Source organism: Solea solea, chromosome 15 (assembly GCF_958295425.1).
Source record: "Solea solea chromosome 15, fSolSol10.1, whole genome shotgun sequence".
Taxonomy (NCBI): domain Eukaryota; kingdom Metazoa; phylum Chordata; class Actinopteri; order Pleuronectiformes; family Soleidae; genus Solea; species Solea solea.
Window position 1 is genome coordinate 2,311,561 of NC_081148.1, and position 15,197 is coordinate 2,326,757.

Consider the following 15,197-nt stretch of genomic DNA (forward strand, 5'->3'; position numbering starts at 1 on the left):
ACTCCTCCTCTATGACAAACACACTGAGTTGCGTTTAAAATATTTTTATTTGATTTAAAATATTTTTCAGTTACAAATTCAGAAAATAAAGTTTAACAGTCTTTTTTTTTCCTATTTTTTTTTTTTAACTTTTTTAAATTCCCAACAGGAAGTGAAACAGATGACGACCTCGGAGTGAGTGACAGCACCTGTGAGAGGAGGTGGGGTTACAGTAATCCGACAGTTCTGTTTCAATAACATTCCACTGTGAAGAAAACAAGCGCTCATCCATCAGAGTCCATGTTTGAGGCTAACAGCTGTTAGCTTAGCCAGCTAACCTGCAATGTTAGGTTAGCCACTAGGCAAGTGCTAACACATTAGCATCATTAGTGTCTCGTTATATAGGATAATGAGGCTAATTATCAGGCTAATTACCATTAGCGTGATAATACAAGTCTTGTTATACAAGCTAATGGGCTAGCTAGCAGGTTTACAATTGGTACAGCTTGTTTCTGCTGTGTAATTTAGCGTTTAAATCTGCTAATGCTAACTTCTAGTCACATGTTGCAGTGATTATCTTATGAACTAGCAACTTAGCCTGAGACACAGATGCAAAAATAAATTAGCTCTGATCCAAATCATTGTTTTCTAGCTAATGAGCTAACACTTGCAGTCTAAAATGAGCTAGCACAACATTAGCTCTTAGAAGCTAATTCCTTAGCATTAGTCACTTAAGGTCCAGGTGCTATCAGCTACTGTCTTCATAAAGCTAGCTAATGTAGCTATAGTTAGCTTTGAGCTAATGCTGCCTTCAGATGAGCTTGCGCATCAATAACGGGGCCACTCCTCCTGGCATTTTATATATTTTTTCAGCTAGCTAGCTAATACTTAGCCTCTATAGCTTTGATAGCATGGGTAGCATTGTTGTTAGCATCCATGTTTCAATCGCTACAGGAGCTGATGAGGGTCATTTGAAGGCAGCATGAAATGAACACTGCGCTAATGCTGCGTTCATGAGCACCAACATCAGAACATGTTATAATTTTTATCTCATTAATAATTACAATAAACGCTGTGTCATCGCGGATCATAATCCACTTATATAATGCTGATTAAAGTTTAACGTGAATGTGGGTAAAAATCCCACGTGATTTGAACACAGCACGAGCGACACTTAAGGTTTTCTCATGCATGCTGGGACACGCACACGCCACCGCGGAGCTAATGCTACCTTTCACCGTTTTTGTGATTGGACAACGTCACGGTTCACATGACCTACATTCATTCAGAGTGAACATGGTCAGGAGGAGTACAGTGGCCTGGAAGTGCCACAAAATCTGCTGACTCACCAAACACAGATCGTGTCTCACCAGACACGGATTCCTGGATTGATTGATTTATCGCAACTTGACACAATCAGAGCTGATGAAATATTTGACAAAATAAGATTAATAACCTAAAAGTGTTGCAAAATGGCTCGGTAGCGCCCTCTAAGGTAAAACCCAGGAGGACAAAGCCGAAACCAAGTTTTAGCGAATTTCATGGAACTTGGTGGAAACCCCAGACCAAGACAAACAACAAGTCTGTTGGGACCAAGGCTTTGAGTCTGTCATTTTGAATATGGCGTCCATCTTGGTGATTTACACGTTTCGTAAATGAACAAACTGGTCTGAGCTCGACCCAACAGCAAGTCAGCCATTTTGAATTTAGCCGTCATTTTGCCAGGAAACGGGAAGTGACCTTTAACTTTGCTGTGAGCACATGGAAACTGAGTAAAGGGCAGAGTGCCACCTGCTGGCAGGGCAGCGGCTGCGAGGGCCCGCACAATGCTTTTTTTGTAATGGTTTCCACTTCTAGGCCACCGTAGAGGAGGGATGAAGGTGACCTCGTCTGAAATGAGGTAACGTGTGGACATCTTTAATTATATGCATGAAGAGTCTCTCTCACACACACATAGTGAAAGGACATTCATAATTTAGCATTAGCGACAGGAGTGCGGCGCGTTCGTGTGTCTCTGAATAAAACCATTTTAATAATTCAGTGCTGCTGCTCGCTTCATGTTTCCATGGAAACGGTGATGATGTCACACATGAGTCATCATCAGTGTTCACTGTTGTTGTTTTTAAACTTTATAGTTGAAGCTCATTCTAAATGTAGCCTGATCTCAGTGATACAGCTGTAACCACCTGTGGCTGCAGGGGGTGCTGTTCCACATTCAAGTGAAATTACCCTCACTTTTTTTTTAATCCCAGTGTCCCAGCATGCACCTGTGGTTCTGTGATTGGTGCTCGTCAATAATCTGTTCATGGTTAAGACTAAGAATCGTTGATCAACACAAACATCAACAGGATCCATACTCCATTAATCAATCAGCCGATCGATCACAGTCATTGGTCCTCGGTGAGTCACAATCAGGGCTGTGATGAGGTGTACGGAGGCTTTCACAATAAAAGCTCCTCCACATGTTTTACTGTGAAGGAGTCTTGTTAGCGTTAGCTAAGAGAAACTGTTCTGACATAAGAGGGCGCTAACACGCCTCCGTACGACCACATGAACAAAACCACGACTAAATAAATCTAAAACAAATTAAACAGTAAAATCATTTTTAAACGACAAAAATCAAACGGGAAAAAAAACAAACTGAAATGTTGATGTTTACATTCCAGATGAAAGCAGGGAAGCTCCGCCCCCAGTCAGCCCCACCCCCTGCAGGTACAGTCAGAGTGGTGGTCGTGGTATTAGTTAGGTTCAAAGGTCAAGTGACTAAATTACCCTCCACAACAGGAAATCAACGATTCATGATGTCAAAATAAAAGTCTTAGGCTCTGCAGGCCTGGCTTCACACTCGCAACCTTTCCCAGAGAGAGTGGTAGGCACTGTGTGTGTGTGTGCGTGTGTGTGTGTGAGGGTGTGTATATGGATTGTTTTTTCCAAAACAAAAGCTCCGGTCAGGAAACAAGGCAAAGACGTCCGTTAAGTTTCTACACACACACAGAGACATGCACACACAGACACACACGCACACACACACACAGACGCACAGACACCCACACACACACACACACACACACACACAAACACACACGCACGCACACACAGACAGACGCACAGACACACAGACACACACAGACAGACACGCACGCACACACACAGAGACACACACACACACACGCACACAGACACACACACAGACACAGACACACACAGCGAGCTCTGCAGCATACGGTAGAAGAGTATGGCTATTTCCTGGATGGGTGTGGCCTCTGACCCTTGATGGGTGGGTCAGTTGCCATGGAGACAGTGTGGGTGGGCAGACGGGCATCAGTCCAACAGTGTGCCTTGCACCTGGGCGCGGGTCAGGCTGTCTTTGCGGTGCAGGTGGTGCACGCCCATCCTCTTTGGACTCTTCAGAGGCCGCTGAGAGGAGGCGGGGCCGGCCAGGGCGGGGTCAAACTCCAGGAGGCGGGGCGAGATGGAGGGCAGGTCGTGGGGGAGGACGTCCCTCTCCTCGGCCGAGCTCTCCTCCTCCTCGTCGAACTCCTCCCCTCGGGTGTTGGCGGGGCTAGTTGCCATGGTGACGGCCGTGTCCTCGCTCCCACAGTCGTCCTCCAGGTTCAGCAGACGCTCGCCCTCTTCCACCGAGCTGTTGCCGCCATAGCGCCCCCTCCTGCCGGACCGAGGCTCCGTGTCGGTGTCCGTGTCGAGGCTGGAGCCGCGGCTCGGCGTCCAGCTCCTCGCGGACGACCCCTCCTCACCGTCCGAGTATGCAGCGCTGTGGTGTTTGGAGGAGTCTCCGCCCCCCGGCTGTCTCCGCCTCTGCAGGTCCTGTGCCGCGTGACTGCTGAACGACGTGCGATGAACCAGGGAAGTGTCGCATGTCGGCGCCATCTTCTCCACAAACATCCGCTGCCAGTTTGCCAGGAGATCCTCCTCCGAGCTGCCGGAGCTTGCCAGCACGCTGGGCGCCTGTAGGGGGCGGGGCATGGTTAGATTTATGATTGCTGTGTTGTGTGTGTGTCGGTGGGCGGGGTTTGAGGTTACCTGTGGCGGGCTGCTGAAGGGGCTGGACTGGCTGGACTGCGGCTCACTGGCAAGGCCCCGGTGCGACGGCGGCGTGCGCTGGTGGCTCGCGAACCCTCCGCCCGAGGACGAGGAGGGGACGGGGCTGGCGGGCGGCGGGCGCTCGTCCTCGTTCTGGACGAGGCTCAGAGAGATGGCCTGCCTCGTGGCGTACGTGCAGTTGGGCAGCGGTGAGTTTTTCGGAATCTTCACTTTGTCGTCCGACGAGAACTCGATGACTTTGCGGCCGGGGTAGAGCGGGTGAGGCGGGTGAGGCGGCGGCGGCGGCGGGTAAGGATTCAGCTTCTCAAAGGACGGTGCGGCAACCGCCTCCTCGCCGCCCAACTGAGCGTCCAGGCTGCTCTGACTGCGACACGAGCCGTTCTGCTGCGAGACCTCCTGAGAGCCCCCGTTCTCCCAGTGCTCAGCTACAGCGGCGGCGGCGGCGGAGGAGGAGGCGGAGCCCGTCATGTCCACGTGCACAAAGACGTCTTCGGCGATTGGCCGGCCGCAGCTGCTGGACTGGGCGGAGTTCAGGAGCAGCGGCTCGGGTTTCTCCAGGACGCGGGCGATGACGGAGGTCGGCACAACATCGGCGGGAGTCAGACTGAGTGTGTCCGGGTCCTGAGCGCCGGGGGCGGGGCTTCCCTCTGGCAGGCTGCTCTTCATGTGTTTATTTAACATGTCCTGAAGCTCAGACGGCAGCTGCAACAGACCATAATAAGAATGATGATGATGATGATAATTCATTGTCTGGTTCAGAAAATAGTGTTTTAAAAAGTTCAGTTTTTAATGATTTCTTTGTTTTATGGAGCAAAGAAAACAGAAAATATTCACATTTAAGAAGCTGAACATGATGATGTCATCACTGGGTGAATGACATCATCACTGGGTGACTGAATGACATCATTGACTTACATCAGCAAACTTGTGGTTCCTGAAATGTGACTTGTTGCATTTGAGCAGCTGAACGGCCAAGTTACAGTCCTGACGGTAACGCTCCTGAGGACACACACACACACACACACACACACACACACAGAGAACATTACCACTACTACTACATTAAAGCATATTTTTGTGTGTTTATTTATTTTTTAAATGAAGCTGAAGACAAATGATTGTGATCTTTTATTATTAAGAGGTTTTGCTTGGACAGATTATAAAAACAATTCCACAGGGAACATTTTTTTTCATTTTATTTTGGAAAAAAAGGGCAGAGCGTCAAACAGCTGAGGTGGATCGTGTGTCAGTGGTGCTGTTGTTTTTAAACGCCTGAAGTGATTTAAATCATCGTTGTTTATTTACTGATGTAAACAAACTCACGTCATTGTTTATTTACCGACTGAAACAAACTCGCGTTGTTGTTTATTTACCGACTGAAACAAACTCGCGTTGTTGTTTATTTACCGACTGAAACAAACTCGCATTGTTGTTTATTTACCGACTGAAACAAACTTGTGTTGTTGTTTATTTACCGACTGAAACAAACTCACGTCATTGGTTATTTACGGACTGAAACAAACTTGTGTTGTTGTTTATTTACCGACTGAAACAAACTTGCGTTGTTTATTTACCGACTGAAACAAACACGCGCCGTTGTTTATTTACCGACTGAAACAAACTCGCGTCATTGTTTATCTACCGACTGAAACAAACTTGTGTTGTTGTTTATTTACCGACTGAAACAAACTTGTGTTGTTGTTTATTTACCGACAAAAACAAACTTGTGTCGTTGTTTATTTACCGACTGAAACAAACTTGTGTCGTTGTTTATTTACCGACTGAAACAAACTTGTGTCGTTGTTTATTTACAGACTGAAACAAACTCGCGTTGTTGTTTATTTACCGACTGAAACAAACTTGCGTCGTTGTTTATTTACCGACTGAAACAAACTTGCGTTGTTGTTTATTTATCGACTGAAACAAACTTGCGTCGTTGTTTATTTACCGACTGAAACAAACTCGCGTCGTTGTTTATTTACCGACTGAAACAAACTTGCGTCGTTGTTTATTTACCGACTGAAACAAACTCGCGTTGTTGTTTATTTACCGACTGAAACAAACTCACGTCGTTGTTTATTTACCGACGTAAAGAAACTCACGTCGTTGTTTATTTACCGACTGAAACAAACTCGCGTCGTTGTTTATTTACAGACTGAAACAAACTCGTGTTGTTGTTTATTTACCGACTGAAACAAACTTGCGTCGTTGTTTATTTACCGATTGAAACAAACTCGCGTTGTTGTTTATTTACCAACAAAAACAAACTCACGTCGTTGTTTATTTACCGACGTAAAGAAACTCACGTTGCTGTTTATTTACCGACAAAAACAAACTTGCGTTGTTGTTTATTTACTGACAAAAACAAACTTGCGTTGTTGTTTATTTACCGACAAAAACAAACTTGCGTCGTTGTTTATTTACCGACAAAAACAAACTTGCGTCGCTGTTTAGTTACCGACAAAAACAAACTTGCGTCGTTGTTTATTTACTGGCGTAAACAAACTTGCGTCGTTGTTTATTTACTGACGTAAACAAACTCACGTTGAGCTCCTCCAGGCGGTCGATGGTGTTCTTGGCGTCGAGCAGTTTGTTGGTGAGCTCCACGATCTCCAGGTCCATCGTCTTTTTGTCCCTCTCCACCTTCCGTAGCTGTGAGGGGACACAACGCCAGCTGTCAATCAATCAAAGCTCAGACAGTTTGTCAGTCAGGAGGCGGAGCTTAAGCAAGAGGGAGGAGGGGGGAGAAAAAAAAACAAAAAACATCTACATTCCGATCACATGATCTTCAAGTATTTTGATGTTTCACAGTGTTTTAGCGGCCGTTTCCCCCGATCATGTGACCGCGGCACATCACAGATGCATCATGGGATGTGATTGATGACGTGCCGATTGATAAGAGCCGATCGAAGATGAAATGTTTTCATCTGGATTTTTAGAGCGCAAAAAACAAGACAATCAGCCAGCTAACACAGGCTAACACAGTTAGCATTAAACCCTGATGATTCAATTAAAATGAGGAGCTAACACAGGCTAACACAAGCTGAGTTAGCACTAAAAGGCTAATCGTGAAGATTTCAATTAAATTAGGCACAAACACATGCTAATACTGTTAGCATTAAAGGGACAATTCAAAATTTAAATGAGGAAAAAAACACATTAAAATGTATAGTGTGTGTGTGTGTGCGCACTGTCAACACTTTATTTACTGTTGTTTCATCTAATAACCAAAATCAGACACAGAACACAAGTCCTGACTTTAAAAGGTCGTGAATATTCCAGAATAACGTGAAAATATTCGGATGCACAATATTATCGTATCAGCAGATATTGGCTTTAAAATCAAATCAGATATCGGTAAACATCTGTAGATCAACTGAACTAACTAACCACTGAACTACTGACTGAGACGGTCGCTGAATAATTGTTAATTTCCCCGAGGGAACCTCCCAAAGGGATTAATAAAGTCTGTCTGAATAAACTGAGACCGCTGCTAGCGTTAGGCTAACCCTCTGCTAAGGTTGGGCTAACCCTCTGCTAGCGCCCTCTACAGCTTTGAGTATGAAAAATATGAATTCTTATTCTTCCTCTACAGAAGAGATGAAATGATCTCTGCACAAAAAGTCAAATATTGTTCATCCATGGAAAATGTTTGTTTGTCAGGACTCAGTGTTCGTGTCGTCAGACTGACAGGAGGAGGAGGAGGAGGAGGAGGATGAAGGAAACGCAACTGCATGAACCCATGTCTGACTGACGGCAGCCTGGTGAGGATGAGGAGGATGAAACAGGTGATGAAGATGAGTCAGTCCGTCAGAGAGCAGCGAGAGAAGAAGAGGAGAGAAGATGAAGAGCGACGTCAGACGAGACGGACAAACAGACAAACAGGAAGTTTGGTTTCAAACAAACAAACAAACAAACAGGTCACGTCATCACAAACTTTAATATTCATCCGATAGATGATCAATACTTTTATTAAATAAAAGTCTTTCTCCTGCGGTTCATCACACGGTTGATATTTTCACAATAAAAGTACTCTGTTGCCAATGGCAACTGCCCTGCTGTCAGTCAAATCCACTTTACCACAGTTAATCAATACACTGTCAGAGTGTTTTCCTTTAGTCATTGATCACACACACACACACACTCACAAATAAAGCAAATATTAGTCAATCAATAATAATATTGATAAATACTGTGTCACTGACTGTGAAAGTGGTACAGGTCAAAGGTCATTGTTTACCAGAGCGTGAAGTTTCTCCTCCAGATCCTGGTTTGTTCTCTGTGACGCTGTGTAGCTGTTCTGGAGTCTGTGTGCGCGCACACACACACCACACACACACACACACACACACACACACACACACACACACACACACACACACACACACACACACACACACAAGCGCACACACACAGAGAAAACTGTTAGCTGAGTCATGGCTGAATTATAGCTGAGTCAGCTTCATTTATTAAATCAACCAGGTCATAGGTTATAGGTCACCTGCGGAACTTGTCCCTCATCTTGTCCAGGTCGTCTCTGGTGCGGCTGAGCTCCGCCTCCATGTAGTGACGGCTGCCATCAAACTCCGCCTCCATGGCCTCCATCTTGTGTGTGGAGAGAGAGAGGCGGCGCCGCAGGTCCTCATTCTGCTGCTGGAGGATTCTGGGTAATGGGAGGCGACAGTCAGATACAGTCAGGTCACATAACTAGACTGTTGTGGTTATTGATTATAGATGATTATTGATGATTGACAGAGAGACAGAGACTGACCTGATCCTGTCAGAGTCTGATAAAACCTCCTGCAACAGAACACACACACACACACACACACACCATTATTAAATTAATCAACTAAGATTCCTTGAGTGTTTTTAATCATTAAAACACGTTTTCAACTTCAGAAATGTGAATATTTTCAACAAAAAATTCGTTTTTAGGCAAGCTGTAGCTTCAATACAACTGAGTCATGACTTAAATACAGCCGAGTCATGACTTAAATACAGCCGAGTCATGACTTAAATAAAGCGGAGTTATAACTTAAATATAGCCGAGTCATGACTTAAATATAGCCGTCATGACTTAAATACAGCCGAGTCATGACTTAAATATAGCGGAGTCATAACTTAAATATAGCTGAGTCATGACTTAAATACAGCCGAGTCATGACTTAAATACAGCCGAGTCATGACTTAAATGTCGCCGTCATGACTTAAATACAGCCGAGTCATGACTTAAATATAGCCGAGTCATGACTTAAATACAGCCGAGTCATGACTTAAATATAGCCGTCATGACTTAAATATAGCTGTCATGAATTAAATATAGCCGAGTCATGACTTAAATATAGCTGAGTCATGACTTAAATATAGCTGTCATGACTTACATATAGCTGTCATGACTTAAATACAGCCGAGTCATGACTTAAATACAGCCGAGTCATGACTTAAATATAGCTGTTATGACTTAAATATGACTTAAATATAGCCGAGTCACAGCTGAGTGATTTTCTGATAAACTGTTACACACTCCACTCAGAGTGAAGGGGAGGGGCACAGGTGTGGAGGGGGAGGAGCACAGTTGAGGAGGGGGAGGAGCCTTCCCCCCTCTGACCTACCTTGATGTGGCTCAGCAGAGACAGATTGGAGGCGGGGTATCTGTTCTCCTCAATCTCCACATTTACTCCTCGATTAAACCTTAAAACCTCCTCTTTGGGCCCCACCTCCTCTGTAATGTCACCCTGCTGCCCCACCCCCTTCCCCTGCAGGAGCCGGTACCATCCGTCAGGTCGCTGCAGCGCCGCCACCCAGTCATCCCAGCGCTGACCCCGGTCCATCTGCTGCTTCCTGAGTGAGGGGCAGAGACTAGAATGTCTGCGCTGAGGGGTGGGGCTTCCTGCCTCTCTGGAGGGTGACCTTCCCAGTAGAGTGAGGTGGGCGGGGCTCATTACCCGGCAGGTGATCTCATCCAGAAAGTTGGAGAAGCGGACTTTTTCCTCCAGAACCTGCATCTTCCAGTTCCAGTCTGTCTTCACGGGCGACGGCGACAAGGATGAGCGCCGCGAAGCCGACGCCCGCTGTTCCGCCCACTCTATGAAGCGAGTTGGAAGGTTAGCACTGCAACGTCCTCGTTCATCGTCCAACAGTTCCACTGATTTTGACTCTTTGATGACATCATAGGTGTGTTCCCCGATCGGTGAGGTCGGCTGTTTCAGGATACCCTTCGGAGGGGCAGCGCTCTGAGTCCAGGTACCAGACTGTGTCTGTTTCCGTGTTGCTGCGAAGCCGCAATCAGAGGTAGAGTGGTTTCCTGTAGTCCTCGAGGCACGACAAGGACTTGTGGGACTGAGAGGACTTGAAGCACAGCGGGGACTGGCGGTAGGGTGAGTACTTGAGGCACTGCGAGGACTTGAGGTACTGTGAGGACTTGTGGTACGGCGAGGACTCGCGGTACAGCGAGGACTCAAGGTACGGTGAGGACTCGAAGGACGGTGAGGACTTGTGGTACGGTGAGGACTTGTGGTACGGCGAGGACTTGTGGGACGGCGAGGACTCAAGGTACGGCGAGGACTCGAGGGACGGCGAGGACTCAAGGTACGGTGAGGACTCGAGGGACGGCGAGGATTCGAGGTACAGTGAGGACTTGTGGTACGGCGAGGACTTGTGGGACGGCGAGGACTCAAGGTACGGCGAGGACTTGAGGGACGGCGAGGATTCGAGGTACGGTGAGGACTCAAGGGATGGTGAGGACTTGAGGAACTGCGGTCAGCTGCCGAGGCACCCCCTACTCTGGTCCTTGTGCGGTTTGGTCGGCAGTCCTGGCTCCTGGAGTTGAGCTGCAGTGGAACACAGATCTCCAGACTGGACAGACTAGAGACGTCCAGCTCAGTGTCCGACTGCAAGAGCTCAGATGCCAGGACACCGTCTCGTGGACCAGCGTCCTGCGAGCGTTTCACGGCGGCCGGGAAGTGGACAAGTTGCTGAAATGAGGGTGGAGTTGTGTTTAACGTGCGTTTGTTTACCTGATTGATATCGGGCTGCAGTGCAGGTGGGGGCGGAGCAACAGGCATGGCGTGGCGGCTCTCGCGGTGCTGTGGGGGAGCCTTGCGGTACGGCTTCCTGGCTGGAGCGGCACTCGTCATCCTGGACGTGATTTCCTTCCTGGTTTACTTCCTGTCGATGTGTCCGCCCTGACAGATGAAGTAGAAGACGACGATGATGATGATGATGATGATAGAAAACCACGCCACAAACACCAGCTGATTGAACCACAACTGCCCACCACCTCACACCGAACACAACTGGACTCTGACTCCCTCACACACACACTCTCTCTCTCTCTCTTTTTTTCCTCTGTGCAGATCAATACTCGCTCGCCCCTCGTTAACATGCCTAGTGCATGTGTGTGCATGTGTGTGTGTGTAGTTGTATTTATCTCTTTGTGGGGACATTGTGTCTGAGCTCCACAATTTTAAAGAGGTTTTCCAGGATTAGCATTAGGTTTAGGTTAAGGATTAGTTACTTAGTTGTGATGGTTATGGTTAAGATAAGGGGTAGTGATGTATATGAGGTGTCCTCACTTAGAGAGTGAGTGTGTGTGTGTGTGTGTGTGTGTGTCGGCCTGAGGCGACACATCGATCTCTGTTTATTTCCAGAACAGGAAGTGCAGCTCCATTGATCAAAATCAGGCTAACATTAGCATGTCAGCATTAGGCTGACACAGAGCAGTGACAGCTAACATGCTAACAGTAGCATAAGGGTGAAGGTGTTTTTTATATACATAAACAAAAATATATAAAATAATTATTATTAAAATAACATAAAATTATTCCATTCATCAATCACTAAATTAATCGTCAACTGTTTTGATAATCGAGTGTTGTTCAAGTTCTTCAGCTTTTTAAATGTGAATATTTTCTGGTTTCTTCGCTCCATAAAACAAAGAAATCATTCAAACTCAATCATTACACTGATGAACATTTTGTGACTTTTTATAGATTAAACAAGTGTTCGCTGAATCGAGAAAAGAATCAGTAAAAATATGAGAAAGCACAAAGGTGACGACACTGTAAATGTAAATAACGCAGCAGTGTTTTCCTTACATTTGCTTTTGACCACAATTACAATTATGAATCCGCACGCACACACTTTTTTTTTCCTTCCACTTTGTCCTTGACTTTCTTTCACTGCATTTCTCTCTTCTATTATTTATATCCTTCTTTCTGCCCTCATGTTCTCGTCTCATCTCCTTTCCTCCTTTTATCCTCTCCTCTTTCTCCCCCCCCTTTGTTTCTTGCTCCTCCTCCTGCACACACACTTCATGTTCTTGCGTGTGTGTGTGACATGAATGGTGACATCGCAAGTTCAGGTTTGCATCAGTGTTAGAATCTGAAGTGAGAGCTGAAAAACATAATATGATGACTGGAAACTGCAGAGTCATCATTTCAACTGGTCTCCATGGTTACAGGGGAGATTGTTAAGGAGTTAATGCACCTCACGTGACAAGTGTCCATCAACGAGACGCTGATGGTTTTATTCTGAGCTCAGGTGAAAGTGCTCCATTAAAACAGGAAGTGTGTGTGTGTGTGTGTAACAGATCCTCACTTCGTACGTCACCACAGAAAACTCTTCATCCTGTGTCTCAGTCAGTCCACAGCCTCGTCCTCGTCTCCTCTGGACATGTGAGCCTCAGGCTTCTGACAACCTGAAACACAAGATGGAGGACACGAAAAAAACATGATTCAACACCTGCTGAGAAGTGACCAGAACCCAGGCTAACACAGGCTAAACACAGAGGCTAACCCAGGCTAAACACAGAGGCTAACCCAGGCTAAACACAGAGGCTAACGCAGGCTAAACACAGGAGCTAACCTGGCTACAGTAACCCAGGCTAAACACAGAGGCTAACCCAGGCTAAACACATAGGCTAACACAGGCCTAACACAGAGGCTAACCCAGGCTAAACACAGAGGCTAACCCAGGCTAAACACAGAGGCTAACGCAGGCTAAACACAGGAGCTAACCTGGCTACAGTAACCCAGGCTAAACACAGAGGCTAACCCAGGCTAAACACATAGGCTAACACAGGCCTAACACAGAGGCTAACCCAGGCTAAACACAGAGGCTAACACAGGCCTAACACAGAGGCTAAAGCAGGCTAAACACAGGAGCTAACCTGGCTACAGTAACCCAGGCTAAACACAGAGGCTAACCCAGGCTAAACACAGAGGCTAACACAGGCCTAACACAGAGGCTAACCCAGGCTAACGCAGGCTAAACACAGAAGCTAACCTGGCTACAGTTACCCAGGCTAAACACAGAGGCTAATACAGGCTAAACACAGAGGCTAACCACAAAGGCTAACGCAGGCAAAACACAGAGGCTAACACAGGCTAAACACAGAGACTAACCCAGGCTGAACACAGAGGCTAACCAAGGCTAATCACAGATGCTAACCTGGCTACAGTAACCCAGGCTAACACAGGCTAAACACAGAGACTAACGCAGGCTAAACACAGAGGCTAACCCAGGCTAAACACAGAGGCTAACTTGCATGGATGTATTATAAGAACTGGATAGAGCACCGCCCCTTTGGCTCCGTTCATTCCTATGGAGTTGCTCACTCAGCACATATGCCAAAAAATATACAGTTTCTGACTTCCGGGTTTATTTCCGGGTTGTGTAGAGCATGAGCAGTAGTGTTACTCCCATAATGCCTCTGGGCTAACCCTGCTCGGTGCGTTCATGAACAGTGAAAGGCATGATGGGAGTACGCTACTGACGTGCACAAGCGGTTTCATGAATACCGACGTCACGTTAGCTTCGGTCTTTAAACCATGGATTTGTAAATCAATGTCAAAACCAACGATAGTGAATACAGTAAAGTGAAAAGTATAATGACGTCATTCCAGTTAAAATGATCCATTTCATTGACCGTGAATATTAGTTTATATGTGTTGTTACAGGAATGATGTTGTTTTCTTTGATAAACTGTATGCTAATCACTGTCACATGACTCAGGGATTTTATATATTATTGTTCAAGAAAATAATGACAACATTAAGTACTTTTATGATGATTAAAAAAAACAATTCCATTGAATATTAACCATGAATATGATTTTGGTCTCATTGCTAGTTCACATTTCTAACTGTTTCTGTAGGTGGTTTATAAATAAAGCTAACTTATTAAAATTATAATTTATGGTAAATATAATAATTATAAAATATTAAAATAAAGTCGTGAGTATTTTTTGTTGCAGTACCGGGAGTGGCCACCATGACAACATTGTCTTCAAGGCAGAGGGGGCGGAGCTACATCCAGTTCTTATAATACGTCCATGCTCACCTGGCTATAGTAGCCCAGTTTAACAGCTAAACACAGAGGCTAACCTAGCTAAAACAATACAGGCTAACACAGGCTAACCTTAGAGGCTAACCCAGGCTAACAGTTAAACACAAAAGCTAACCTGGCTACAAAAACATATGCTAAAAACAAACAAGAAAAACAAAAGAGGCTAACTTGTTTTCTTATTTTTAAAGCTAAAGTAGGGGCTAATGTGGCTAACATACATAACACATAAAAACAGGCTAACAAGCAAACAGGGGCTAACCTGGCCACAAAAACACAAACTAAAACATAATCCAAACATAAGTCAAACTCTTAGCACAGAAGCTCACATAAACAAAAGTATGCTAAACGCTAAACTCACAAGCTCTAGTTGCATTAATGTTAATAAACAGACGACAGAAATACAGAAGAACGGCTTCAAATTCAACATAAAACATGTTGGAAGACATTGATATATCGTGATACATTTATAAGTTTGGTATTTTATTTTATTTTAAACTACAGTTTGATGTATTTTGTTACAGATTTAAAAACAGCCCAACAAATAGTTACAGACCGACTACTAAAATACATTAGCCATCATATACCAAGCCACAAACATTACACTGCATCCAGCCCATAACCAACTTCTTTGTGGCCCAACCTGTGGTAACACCAGAAATAAGGGAAGAAATAACTAGAGAAACACTTTTCACTGCTCCTGCAGCAGTTTGACAGGTTTGATAGCAGTGTGAGTTCTTTTGTGTTGTTTGTGGGTCATATTATGACATAATGTTTATCTTATTTCAAAGAGAAACAAACGCTAATAT

General features: G+C 45.4%; 1 protein-coding gene across 4 annotated transcripts in view; it reads right to left on the reverse strand.

Annotated features, from left to right (window-relative positions):
- Positions 1-28: 28 nt before the first annotated feature.
- Positions 29-15,197, reverse strand: part of tjap1 (tight junction associated protein 1 (peripheral)) — a 16,544-nt gene continuing 1,375 nt past the window's right edge. The window contains exons 2-11 of one of the 4 annotated variants that reach the window (XM_058650959.1): positions 12,643-12,742; positions 9,657-11,228; positions 8,813-8,841; positions 8,543-8,704; positions 8,282-8,348; positions 7,773-7,802; positions 6,586-6,693; positions 4,957-5,040; positions 4,021-4,743; positions 29-3,945 (exon numbers count right to left, since the gene is read on the reverse strand). In XM_058650959.1, the coding sequence (XP_058506942.1) occupies positions 3,301-3,945; positions 4,021-4,743; positions 4,957-5,040; positions 6,586-6,693; positions 7,773-7,802; positions 8,282-8,348; positions 8,543-8,704; positions 8,813-8,841; positions 9,657-11,180 (3,372 nt within the window). In that variant the 5' untranslated portion in view covers positions 11,181-11,228; positions 12,643-12,742 and the 3' untranslated portion in view covers positions 29-3,300. The remainder of the gene's footprint in view (positions 3,946-4,020; positions 4,744-4,956; positions 5,041-6,585; positions 6,694-7,772; positions 7,803-8,281; positions 8,349-8,542; positions 8,705-8,812; positions 8,842-9,656; positions 11,229-12,642; positions 12,743-15,197) is intronic. The other 3 variants (XM_058650962.1, XM_058650961.1, XM_058650963.1) reach the window with 3 other exon arrangements.